General features: G+C 45.2%; 1 protein-coding gene across 2 annotated transcripts; it reads left to right on the top strand.

The window, feature by feature from the left end:
- Window positions 1-10,325: 10,325 nt before the first annotated feature.
- On the top strand, window positions 10,326-11,798 carry LOC120659263 (drebrin-like). Of its 2 annotated transcripts, XM_039937345.1 has the most exons (3): window positions 10,326-10,551; window positions 10,631-10,942; window positions 11,489-11,798. In XM_039937345.1, exons 1-3 carry the CDS (start codon window positions 10,384-10,386, stop codon window positions 11,552-11,554), a joined length of 546 nt encoding a protein of 181 aa, XP_039793279.1. In that variant the 5' UTR covers window positions 10,326-10,383; the 3' UTR covers window positions 11,555-11,798. The 2 variants fall into 2 exon arrangements, with proteins under 2 accessions (XP_039793279.1, XP_039793278.1); XM_039937344.1 differs by lacking the exon at window positions 11,489-11,798 and having other exon boundaries at window positions 10,631-11,228.
- The last annotated feature ends 717 nt before the right edge of the window (window positions 11,799-12,515 follow it).

Here is a 12,515-nt window from a genome sequence, read left to right as displayed (position 1 = left end):
CCCTCCGCGCACGGCTGATGACCTCTTCGCGCACGGTTACATCCTCCCGCCGCCATGGTGGAGCGCGAGGGCCGTGGTGCAGGTAGCCCGTTCGGCGCAGAAGTGCTGGGCGCGCCCGTCGGTGGCGACCATCTCGGCGGCCTCCCCGACCGGGTCCTCCTCCGGGTCGTGTCGCACCTCAAGGCGTGGGAGCGGCGCTCGGGAGCCGGCCGCCGCTGCCGCCATGGGGCGCGAGGAGCGTGCGTGTGGCCGCCGCCGCGGCCAAGGGAGGATCGGGCCCGAGCGTGGCAGCAGGAGCAGCGACGGCCAAGGGAGGAGGGCGGAACTCGGCGGAGGAGCTCCGGGCCCGAGCGGCGGCCTCGAGTGGCTCGGAGCGTGGCAGCAGGAGCGGCGACGGCCAAGGGAGGAGCGGGCCCGAGCGCGGAAGCAGGAGCGGCGACGGCCCAGGGATGAGGGCGGATATCGGCGGCCAAGGGAGGAGGGCGGATCTCGACGGCGGAGCTCCGGGCCCGAGCGCGGCAGCAGGAGCGGCGGCCACGAGCGGCTCGGAACGCGGCAGCAGGAGCGGCGACGGCGACGAGGCGAAGCTTCGGGCCCGAGCGCCGGCAGCAGGATGCCTGCTTATTTTTTTTGTTTGCCAAAAATGCTTTGGTGCCGGTTGGTCTTTCCAACCGGTACTAATGGATGTCTAAGGCACCGGGTGAAAAACCCGGTGTCCTAGACTGAGGCCAATGGTCTCGGTTTGGGGGTACCGGTTGTAAAACCTGTGACACCCTAGGTGTCTGCATAATAAAACTACATTTATTCCCTGTGCTTCATGTGTGAAATTGTTTGAGCAAGGGCCTATTTTAAAACTTTAAGGACCTTTGTGTAATTATGAATTATTCCAAGGTCAACTTTATAGTTTTAATTGAATAGGATGTGTGATTATAGCTTTTGTGGAGGGTTTATTTTCAAAATGTAATGTAATCATTGCTTGGCAGGAAATCTTTCAATTCAGCCTAGTTTTAAAGTGATTTTTCATTGAAAAAGACAAAAGTCCTTTGAATTCAAATTCTCTTTATGTTTTCAAAAATAACTCTTAAACCTTTGATCAAATAAATTTTTTCACAACATCAAAGTTGTAGATCTTGAAAAACTGAACAACTTTCATGTTGTCACTTTTTCATTTGAGCCCTAGATTAAAAGTTATTGCTGGTTTACATTTGGGTCCCTGGAATTTATGAAATTGCAAACAAGTCCCCCTTCTCCTTCCTCCTGCCTGCTTCCTCTGCCGCCGCGCAGAGCGCCGCCCGCCGCCGCTCTGGGCCGTCTCCCCGGGCACCTCCTGCTTGCACTGGCATCCACGCGTCGCGCCCGACCTCCTCCACCGCTTTTTGCCTTCACGCTGTGCCTCCCTGCCTTGCCACGCAGCACCGAGCGCCCGCCGGCCGCCACCTCGCCGCCGCCGTGGAGAGCTCGGGACAGAGCCCCAGAGCCCAATCTCTTGCGCGCAGCGGCACTACAAGAACCCCCTCGACCAGTTCCCCTCGCCCTTTCGCTCGCTCCCTGCCCTGAATCCCCAGAACGCCTCCGTCGCCCGCCCGAGCTCCGACGAGCTCGACCTCACCATCGAACCCCCTCCTCCACCTTTCCCCGCCCTCAATCGACCTCACCAATCGCTCCGCCTCACTCCCGCGCAGCTCACGGGCAACTTCTCCTTGCCCAGAACCCACCGGAGCACCCTAGCCGCCGTTGAACCTCCGCCGCCGCCGCCCTACTCCGTCGAGCCGCAGCCTCCGAGCACCTCCCCGCACCCCAAGACCATCCAGAGGTGCGCGCCGACCTCCTCATCATTTTCCCCCACGGGGCCCCCACCGCCGGTGAGCTATCTCGCCGGATTCGGCCGGTCAAACCCGCTCCTTCCTCTGACCATGGCCGAGGACCCCCCTGTTAGAATTCAAGAAACCCCAGGGGGCTGTCTGCGAAGCCCATGACTCATGTGAATAGTGCCTCTAGGGACTTCTTTGTTATTTTTGCAGTGAAATTTGAAATTCCATAGAAATTCGTAGAAAAATCATAAAAAGGAAAATCTTGATGTTTTGGAATACTCATGAAGAGATCTTTGCAGTAGAATCATAATATGTTAGGTGTTTGTTGAAAGTTTCTGCTGTAAAAATAGATTTGTGTTACTAGTGCTTATATACTAGTTGTTTTATCTTTTTCTTAACTAATGATTGAAAACATATCTTGCTGTGAAATTTTTATGGTGAAATTTTAATGTGACTATAGTGTTACTTTAAAATTTTCGTGGTCAGTACTCATGTTTAACCATAGCTATGATTTAATGGTTGTTAAGTAAGCTTTAATCTTAATAAATAGTTTCCTTGTTTAAAAATTCCTTATAATTTTTGTACAGCCTTGTTTTAGTCTTATGTTACTGTATGTAAAATTTGAGCACTAGTTCATGACTAGAACAGAAGCTACAAATGAATCTTTTTAGTTTTCTGTCAGTTTTGTTTATTTTCTCAGAATAAATTCTTTATAGATTAAATCTTGAAAAATTTACAGAAGCTAAGTTAACTCTGTGTCGACCTCCTGTTATATTTCTAGCTTCTAGTTTGCTCTGGTCTAACCTTTATAATTCAATCTTTTTCTAGGAGTTGTCTGAATAAATGTTTTGTTCTGAATAAATGGCTGCATGTTTTGGTATGAAATTTGCAGGGTAAATCACTCTGTTTACCTTCTGTTTCGTGTAATTTTTGCTGATTTGATTAATGATTGTGTGATGATTTAGGTAATTGTTAGCAAACCATGAATTGCAAGCTATAGGATTTCACTACCACTTGTTTATGAAGTTAGTAAGCTTCTTTTGTGCCATTGATCATGGTATTTGGCAAAAACTTCTGGCCAAAAGTTTTGGCACTCCAAATACATCTAATGGAAAAATACTCCAACTGATGTCTAATTTATTTCCAAACTTGAAAGTTAAGATCCTGTATTGTTCCAGAAATCATGATATTCTCCGATTGAGTTGTCATAATAACTTTACCAAACTGCTTAAGAAGGTAATATGAAAAAAAGTGGTTACCCACTTTTCATGGACCAACCGTTGGTAGGACACCAAATTTGCCATCACCTAGAGTTGCTAAGGTAGTTATGGCTAAGATTTTGAGAGGAAAGAGAAGTGAAAAATTAGTAGTCTTAGGGGTCAGTGGTGCAGAGGAGTTGGCCTTGACAAGGAATCTATGTTGAGCAGTGAAGTATTGTTTTTTGTACTCAACAACAGCATGAGAGAGTGCCACTCAGCATTTGTCTATGATTGCCAACAGGCATAAAGTGGCGAACATAATCTGTATATGCATAGTTTATATTACAAATATGATGGACAATCGATTGATCGATCCCACATCTCTACAACTCGAAGATTTGATCGCCCTCTCTTGATAGTAATATGTACCTTCGCAACTCTTGTGGAGTTGCATCTCTTGCCCTTTTGTTTTGAGTATTGGACCTAAATCCTACCTATTGGCTGGTCTGTTCTCAGTTATGCATAGTAATCTCAAATTTGGTATGTTCCCCGAAATGTGTACTACATCATTTTTTTTCTCTGTTTCTTCTGTTTCCCTGATTGATCTGTTGACGGTTGAGTTTTCTGATGGATCGATGTTTCATGCATGAGCTAGAATTTCAGGCATAGCAGAGGTAGTATCAACTATTTTTTTTCCCTTGAATCCACTCGGCAATCATAAAATGGAATCATTCTTCGCTTGCTTTGACACTTCAAGCTTGCATTCTCAACCTAGACTTTCAAGTTCGTGGGAATTATATTATGTGGTCAGTAGTTTCGTGGGAATCACATGGAGAGTGGTTGGATTACTTACTGGTGCATATATTATTTGGGGAAGCTACTACTTCTACGATAGCTCCGGTAAGTCCTTTTGGGTAGGTCCAACTTCGTCAAAGCAAAAGATGGTTGGGAGGAATTAGGTTTTCAGTACTTGCATTGTCATATGTATATATATAATTACCCGAGAGGCATTATGTTACATGGTCAGTAGTTTTGTGGGAATGACATGGATGATGGAGAATGGTTGGATAGCTAATGAAGACTGGAAGGTGTAACAAAATAAAGCCTTTTCATGGCCAAACAAAATAAAGCTTTGAACATCTCCACGTGTCTATGCACCATCAAAGCTCATCTTGTTTGACAATCGAGGCGTGTCAAGCTTTCAACGCTTGGTCGAAGCTATCCCAGCAAATGTTTTTCTTACAGGGTCCACTGATGGGAAACTAACCAATACAAAAAAAGAGACCGAGAACGTTTTAATAGAATCACCTTGAGCTTCTGGTATAGAAGGCGTACATGTTCTTGGTCTGAACATATTTCAGACAAATTCAGTAACTTTGGCTTTCTTTATGAAAGTTTCCAATATAGTCAGTCAAATACATGAATAATAACCTGTGGTACTAAAGTAGCTACACGCTCGAAATTTAAATAGAAAATAAGAACAAGTGATGATCCTACACTTCCATGAAGAGGTTTTGCAAATAAGAACTGTAGCTAATCATCGATTAATTACCATCGTTAGATTTGTCGCGAAAAGTTACACCCATCCATGAAGAGGTTTTGCAAATAGATTTTGTTTAGTGGCCCATGCATGGAGATTAGCATGAATCACTGTTTATTAGCACAAGTAACCAAACGGGGTTGATTATCGTAGAAGCACGTAAGGGGGATAATCGTAGAAGCACCCAGGAACATAGGAATTTAAGGAGAAGATAGTGATGCCCAAGACTTTGACGGGGTAAGAGTTAGACATCTTTGATAGTGAGAGGTTGTTTGGATTTGGCCTCTACATGGGAAACCATGTAGTCAAGAAGTCTGACATAAATGAAGCATGAGAGTTTCCACTTTGTTACAGGTTTCAATATATTCGACCAACACTGTATTATTATGTGGAAAAAAGTGGAAGAGGGGCGTCAAGTAGTCGCATGGAAATTCAGTTTGGTGTGATGACTAATAATGACAGGGAACGGAAGTGGAGATGTGAAACAAAGTTTGAAAATGTTTCATCCATGCGCCAGTGGACAAGGAACTTAGAAAGTTCTTGGCTGCTTGTCACTGGAAACTTCTAGTAGAATAATGAAGCCAATAGTGGCGTTTAGTTCTCCATTTTTACCAAAAGTTGGGCTGCACAACTTTTGGCATTTGGGAGCCAGGAGTCCTAGAAAGCGCTAACAACGTGTTGGGAGGCGAGCCAAGAGAGTAACTTTTGGTATTTGGCAAAAACTTTGGTGCAAAACCTTTTGGCCAAAAGTTTTGGCAGTCCACATCTAACAGGCCCATACTAATTATTGTAAATTTATTTCCATGGAAAAATACTCCGACTGATGTCTAATTTATTTCCAAACGTTAAAGTTAAGATCCTGTACTATTGTTCCAGAAATCATGATATTCTCCGACTGAGTTGTCATAATAACTTTACCAAACTGCTTAAGAAGGTAATATGAAAAGAAATGATTACCCAACTTTTCATGGACCAACAGTTGGTAGGACACCAAATTTGCCATCACCAACAGTTGCTAAGGTAGTGATTGCCAAGATTTTGAGAGGATAGAGAAGTGAAAAATTAGTAGTCTAGGGGTCAGGGGTGCAGAGGAGAACAGGTGCGAACTTGTTAAACTGGTGCTTTTTTTTATTTCTAATGCTCCAACTGAAACAGGTGAACTTTCAGCGGCATCTCCTTCAAATGGTAGCTCTTCTTGGAACAGCATCCATAGGGACCGGTTCAACTACGTTTGATCGCTTACTGGTGCATACATTATTTTGGGGAAGCTACTACTTCCTTTTCGGTAGGTCCAACTTCGTCAAAGCAAAAGATGACCGAGATGGCTTATAGAAGGATTGTTTTTGGACTTCAGTCACCTCGATTTTTTTTTTGTTGACTAACAGTCTAACGGCAACATGAGACTCTGCATTTCAGTACTTGTCAATTGTCATCTGTATATATATAATTACCCAAGGGGCATTATATTACGTGGTCAGTAGTTTCGTGGGAAGAATCACATGGAGAGTGGTTGGATAGCTGATGAAGACCGGAAGGTGTAACGAAATAAAGCCTTTTCATGTCCAAACAAAATAAAGCTTTGAACATCTCCCTGTATCAATACGTCATCAGAGCTCATTGTTGACGCCTTTTACGGATCAACACACGAACGCACTAGATCGTGCGGCGTGAGGAGGAACTCGATGCAGCGCCTCCTGCGTGGAGCGGTCAGACCGGTCTAAGGGACCGGTCAGACCGATCGCCGGGGTGAAACAGCGACGACCTGCGAACGCTAGCCCGGGAGGGACCCCGTCAGGGCAGGCGCACGCACTACCGGAAAACCGACATATGCCGAGTGCCCGGATATTTGCCGAGTGCATAATCTCGAGCACTCAGCAAAGATAGATTTGCCGAGTGCCAAAAAACATGCACTCGGCGAACAAATAACACTCGGCGGACTATCTCTTTGCCGAGTGCCAGCCATATGGCACTCGGCAAAGACACACTTTGCCGAGTGCTAGTCAGTTGACACTCGGCAAAGAGCGTCACGTGCACCAACAGACGACCCGCAGACGACCGTTACGGTGGCGATGCTTTTGTTTGCCGAGTGCCTACATGGGGACACTCGGCAACAAGATCTTTGCCGAGTGCCCTACAGTCGACACTCGGCAAACGCTGTCACGTGCACCGCACCCGCCAGCTCCCCAAGGCCGTTACGCTGTTGCCACGAACGTTCCCATTTTTCCACGGCCGTTACCGTTATGCTTCGCCGAGTGCCAAATTGGGGCACTCGGCAAACATATTGTAATGCCGAGTGTAATGGAACAGGCACTCGGCATTTAATAAACTTTGCCGAGTGTCGTCTTTGGCACTCGGCAAACAAATACAAAAACTTTCTCCAACGACCTCCAAACTTTTTCCTCCGTTCTCATACTATGTGAAAGACATCATATTTAAATTTGGCAAATTATCCTTTATGTTTACTATATTTAGATTATTTATTTGATTACAAGAATATTTTGTGTATAATTCAAATTTGAACTGCCAAATGTTGTCAAAAGTGTTGATAATTAATGGAAAAATTATATTCAAGTTATTGAGTCAAATTTGAGGGTTTGTACAAGAATTTAAAGAAAAAAAATCAAATATCTTATTCAGGAAACATAGCAATGAATTTGTGGCCGAATAGATTTTAAATTCTATAAAACACAAATGAAGTCCGAAAATTATGAAATTTGTAGTGAAAGCATGATATCATAAGTAGAGGCTGTGGAAAAAATTTGAGAAGATTTCAAAAAAGTTATCACATACGTTGGTTACAGGATGAGGAATCCTGAAGAGGATCCAAAGACATTTGAATGAGTCAGTTAAGTTTTTGAGTCCAACGGACCATCCAATTGAGTTTTGACTTCAAAATTTTTTGTGTAGGCAATGGACATGATGGATAGGTTTATGGTAAATATTCATTATTTTTTTAGCCCATTTGATAATATTAAAGTTTTTTTAGTACTATGTAAATTGAATTTGAACTTATACTGCATGAAATAATGGAATTTTTTTGGCTAAAGTATGTTAAATTTTTTATATACGCAATAGACCTCATAAATTGGTTTATGTTAAAGTTTGGTTATTTTTCGAAATGTTTTCGTATTTTTTAATTTTTTTGAAAAATGTAGTGAATTAGTTCATACAAATTGAAATATAGCTAAAAGTGATTGAAATAATATAATTTTTATCATTGAAGCATGATATATTTGTCTGAAATATAAGTTTAGTAATGAAATGTTAAATTATAATCAAAGAAATATGTTTAAATAAATTTTGAATTGAAGGATTTTGAAATGAAATCCTGGCTTTGCCGAGTGCTGCCAGCGTGGCACTCGGCAAAGCGGTAGCGGCTTTGCCGAGTGCCAAATCAGGGCACTCGGCAAAGCGGTCGTGTCTTTGCCGAGTGCCGTGATCTGGCACTCGGCAAAGTTTCTGCCCCCGCCCCCAGCTAAGTGACCGACCCGCACACACGCGCACTCACTCACGCCGCACACACCCGTACTCACGCCGCCGCCTCCACTCCGCCGCGCCGCCGCCTCCACGCCCCGCCCCGGCGCGCCGCGCCCTGCCCCGCCGCCTCCACGCCCCGGCTCGCCGTCCCCGGAGCCTGGTCCGGATTGAAAACTGGCCCATCCGGACCTTTCCTCCCCCTTTCCGGCCCGGAACGAAACCCCACCTCATTAGGTCCGGAACGAATCCTCGTTCTCTCCTTCTCCTTCCAGAGTCTCGAGGGGAGGCGCCGGCGCGGCACACGCGAAGGCGGCGCGGCCGTCCAGCGGCGGCGGCGGCGGAGGCGGCCTGGCGGATTCGGCTCCCCGGCAGCGGCTGTCCACTCCGGTAGCCCCGTTCTCACCGGTAAGTTTCCCGTCGCTCTTCTCCTTTCTCTCATATCCTAGGGTTCTTGGCTCACAGCTCCGTGTTCGTGGATCCAGTTTTTCTTTGAATCATCTGTGGTAGCCGGCGTCTAGGGCATGGATCTGGCCTGGAGTAAGCGAATAGAAAGCATGATCATGAGAGGTAATGAGATTTACCTTCGCGAGAGGAGCAGGATTTGGTAGCTCGTAATGTTACACTAACGCTAATGACCTACTGTTGCTTTGCTTTTCTTGTATTGTAATCAAGATTTGTCAGATCTCTTGGTCATAGTGACAGATACTTGCTCTTGGTAAATACAGGTCCATGTCCAAGCTTTAGAATACTAATCTGGTAGAGTTTTAGTAGTTTGTATTGCATATTTGTTGGTGTCACATCAGTGTGGAGCCTGCAAATTCCTCGAATATATGGATTATTTTATACTTATTACTACTTTTCTGGAGTTCAATTTAATTTGGTATACTTACTACTACTTACTACTTAGGTTCGTTGTCCTTGAATGTATTCAACACTAAGGTTAGGTGATGCTAACCTGCGATTCATCATACTCCAGTAGTCTAGTGTAGTTAGGAGACGAGGCCGGGCCCCAAGACGGTCTTCTGTCATGCATCACTAGGAACCATGTATCCTGAAAATTGTTGATTTACTATAAATTTGATGCACCTTTGTCATTTTCATGTTAATTTTGAAGAATAACTTGCCTTTCTTTTTTCAAGATGTAGATGACTGAAGTAACACCAATGGCATGTCCTAGCATGTGTTTGCTTATTAGCGCTGATGCACATGATTACACAAAGTCACAAAACACATTAGGAAGAGTAGACCATAGGTGCATGTATTATATGTTCTATGCTAAATAGCAGCCTTATACCTTGTAAGGAAACTTTTAAGTAACAGCCTGAGCCTATGGAAATTTGAATGTGTAGTCGAAAGTTGGGACTTTTGAACTTTGATGTCACCTCCTTCCTGGGACTTTCTTTAAACTCTAGCTCAATCAGTAGCATTTATCAGATTCTAACAACATCAGGTCTCAGGACATCATGTCTTAGTGACTAATACTGACCGAGCAATTAATGCAAAGGTACTGTTTTGTATGTATAAGCGCTGATTTGTATCATTGCTGTTTCATATGCATACGATAGTCGTGTTCAATTAATGCAAAGGTGGATATTATGTCAACAGAGAAAGTCGTGTTCAATGTGCCCTCAATGCTTTAGTAGTTTCCGCTGATGATTTTGCTTTCTTGCTAGTCATGATGCTTAACCTTTTATTTGTTCTGACTGCACAAAATATAGGCTGGTAGCGGCGTCCGCCTGCGACGTGCTCGACGAGAAGCTTGAACTGCGAGTCCACACCAAGCCGGCCACGCCTACACCGCCGACCCGTTGTAAGCACCGCCACCGTCTTTGCATATCTAGCACAGCCACCGTCTTTGCATATCTAGCACCTCGTAGTTCATGTAACCTAATTTTGTCTCGGATGGTAGTGGACCATGAAAACTGACCGTATGTACGCATCCTCGGGTGGGATTAGGACCTACCTTCACCTATTAGAATGTAGGGACAATACGTAGATGCATTTGATTTTTATTCTCACTCCGGTTTAGAGGATGGATGACCGTCATTGGATGTACACGGGCCGTCCAAGTCAGGCTACCATGACCGATGAATGGATTCGAAAGACCAATGATTTTTTGGAAGCCGCGTGGAGTCAGGCTGAAGGATCGAGTTTCTTGTGGTGTCCGTGCAACATATGTGGAAATAAGAAACGGATCCACCCGACGTCCGATGTCTCCTACAACCCGGCGGATCCAACCGAGGCATACAGCAACCCGAGCGTCCACACGCGCATCACTGAGTACATGGAGATGGGAAAGGCACTCCATGGGGACACATGGGATCCGGCCACCCAGCCCCTTTCTGGAGAAGCCATCATGAGGGCAGGAGGAGGGAAGAAGCACGGCCGTTACTGGATCGCCAACAGCCTTGTCGACACAGCCAGTACGCCGACTCTCTCTCAGCTTCGGGCAAGGACCACCGACTCGACTCCGCCAATATGCCCACGGCCTGAGACTTCAGTGGCCAGCGTGCGTGCAATCCAGGTTATTTCTGCTCCATTTGTCGTTCGTTGCTGTTAGTTATATTTTGTTCGCATTGTAACATTTGGGTGAAATCTTATAGGCCCGGATGGACGAAGAGACGAAGAGGCGGGAGGAGATCGAGGCGAGGCTGGAGGAGGAGCGGACGCTAAGGCAGGAGCAAGAGCGCAGGTGGCAGGAAGAGCGGATGCAGGAGCGGCAGAGGATGGAGCAGGCGCTTCTTGCTGAGCGACAGGCCGCGCAACAACAGATGCAGACCATGTTCTCATATCTCCAAGGCCTTGGCGCGACAATCAACTATCAACCGCCGCCAACGATGGCCTGGCCTCCACCACCGCTGCCACCGCTAGGCATTCCGTCTATCTTTCCTCCATCTGGCGCTACAGGCACTCCTGTGAGTATGATATATAGATTTACTTTGCTTGCACATATATATTCAAATTTTGAGATACTTTATGTCAATATATCATGTGCTATATCTGAAAGAACATCTAGACTCACTTAGTGGAGTGTTGAGATACTTAGTGGTTGGCTGATCGAACACGTGTGCTACATGATCCTTCCCAAGATCTCTCGTGCTATATACTAGAGATTAGCTAGGCTGCCAATGTAATTTCCCACAAATTAGACAGTAAATTCGTGACTATATATTGCTGTTTAATTAGGTATGATTAGGAGGCACCAGGACTGATCTTTCAGCCACACTTGGAAAATTAGTGGAAGTTTAGAACGATCGTACATGATGGACAAGTAGTATAATCTCAGTACTCCTTTTATTTTTTTCCTTCTTTTATCAAGCTAATACTGGTTCAGATGCATTGCAAATAATACTTGTGTTTGATGCAATATATACGGCCTGCATTTTTATTGTATTTTACCTTGTTCAGATAGTGGCTCTATGCATCACCATGCCAAAAGTTAAAATATTTTTTTTTTGCAGAATCAATCGATTGGGGGGTCAAATGAGCCTCCGGACGAGCATTCACCGGCACGTGCAGCGTCGTAGTGGCCACCTAGCTAATTTAGAGTTGTTTATGATATTTGTTCTACGGGCTTGTTGTTGTTGGACTAGACTTGTTTAATTAGTTGGACTTGTGCTTGTTGAACGTTACACTTATACCATCGATGTTGGACTTATGCTATTTGTGATATTCATGCGACACAGCGTGAGATATTTGCGTTATTATGTGATGGATGTGCCATATATATACTGTAACGCTTGTCTGGAATGTATATATGTTTTTTTTTGTGACGATGAATGTGGTTAATACATAAAAACAGAAAAAATATAAAAAAACAGCAAGCTTTTGCCGAGTGTTTTTACCCTGACACTCGGCAAAGCAACCATTTTTCTATTTCCTGGAAAACGTATTTGCCGAGTGTAATTACCTTGGCACTCGGCGAAGTTTGAAACTTCGCCGAGTGCCAGACGACTGGCACTCGGCAAAAACTCAAACTTCGCCGAGTGCGGCCAGGTTGGCACTCGGCGAAGTTTGAATCTTTGCCGAGTGCCGAGCATATGGCACTCGGCAAAGTTTTCGACCCGTCCCGTTCGGCCGTCCCGTTCGCCAGTTCGCCGTCCCGTTCGCCAGTTCACCTGTCCGTCCGTCCGTCCCGTTTCAACTTTTTTTTGCCGAGTGCGACTTGGCACACGGCAAAGGTTTGCCGAGTGCCCGAGAAAAGGCACTCGGCAAAGCCGGCTTTGCCGGTAGAAGAAAGGCCGTGTGCGCTTTGCCGAGTGCCACACTCGGCCAACAATTTGCCGAGTGTTTTTCTGCCTTTGCCGAGTGTCTGTGACACTCGGCAAAGTACCTGAGTCCGGTAGTGACGTAGGGTTGTTCTAGGATCGGCAGGCTATCTAGAACGCCTTCAGACGTCGTGGAGATGAAGGACGAACAACAGATGGGGTTGGAAAAACTAAGGTTTGGAGAAGAGGATAAAAAGTAGTGTTTGTATATTCGATTGGA

This window comes from Panicum virgatum, chromosome 2N, assembly GCF_016808335.1.
Source record: "Panicum virgatum strain AP13 chromosome 2N, P.virgatum_v5, whole genome shotgun sequence".
Classification (NCBI taxonomy): domain Eukaryota; kingdom Viridiplantae; phylum Streptophyta; class Magnoliopsida; order Poales; family Poaceae; genus Panicum; species Panicum virgatum.
The sequence above is the reverse complement of the archived record's forward strand: the minus strand, read 5'-3'. Positions and strand labels throughout refer to the sequence as shown.

Bases quoted from the DNA above. Each gene is read 5' to 3' on its own strand.
- LOC120659263 (XM_039937344.1), top strand. From the start codon at position 10,384: ATGAGGGCAGGAGGAGGGAAGAAGCACGGCCGTTACTGGATCGCCAAC. The intron at 10,552-10,630 runs GTTATTTCTGCT...GAAATCTTATAG, and splicing joins CCAGCGTGCGTGCAATCCAG to GCCCGGATGGACGAAGAGAC.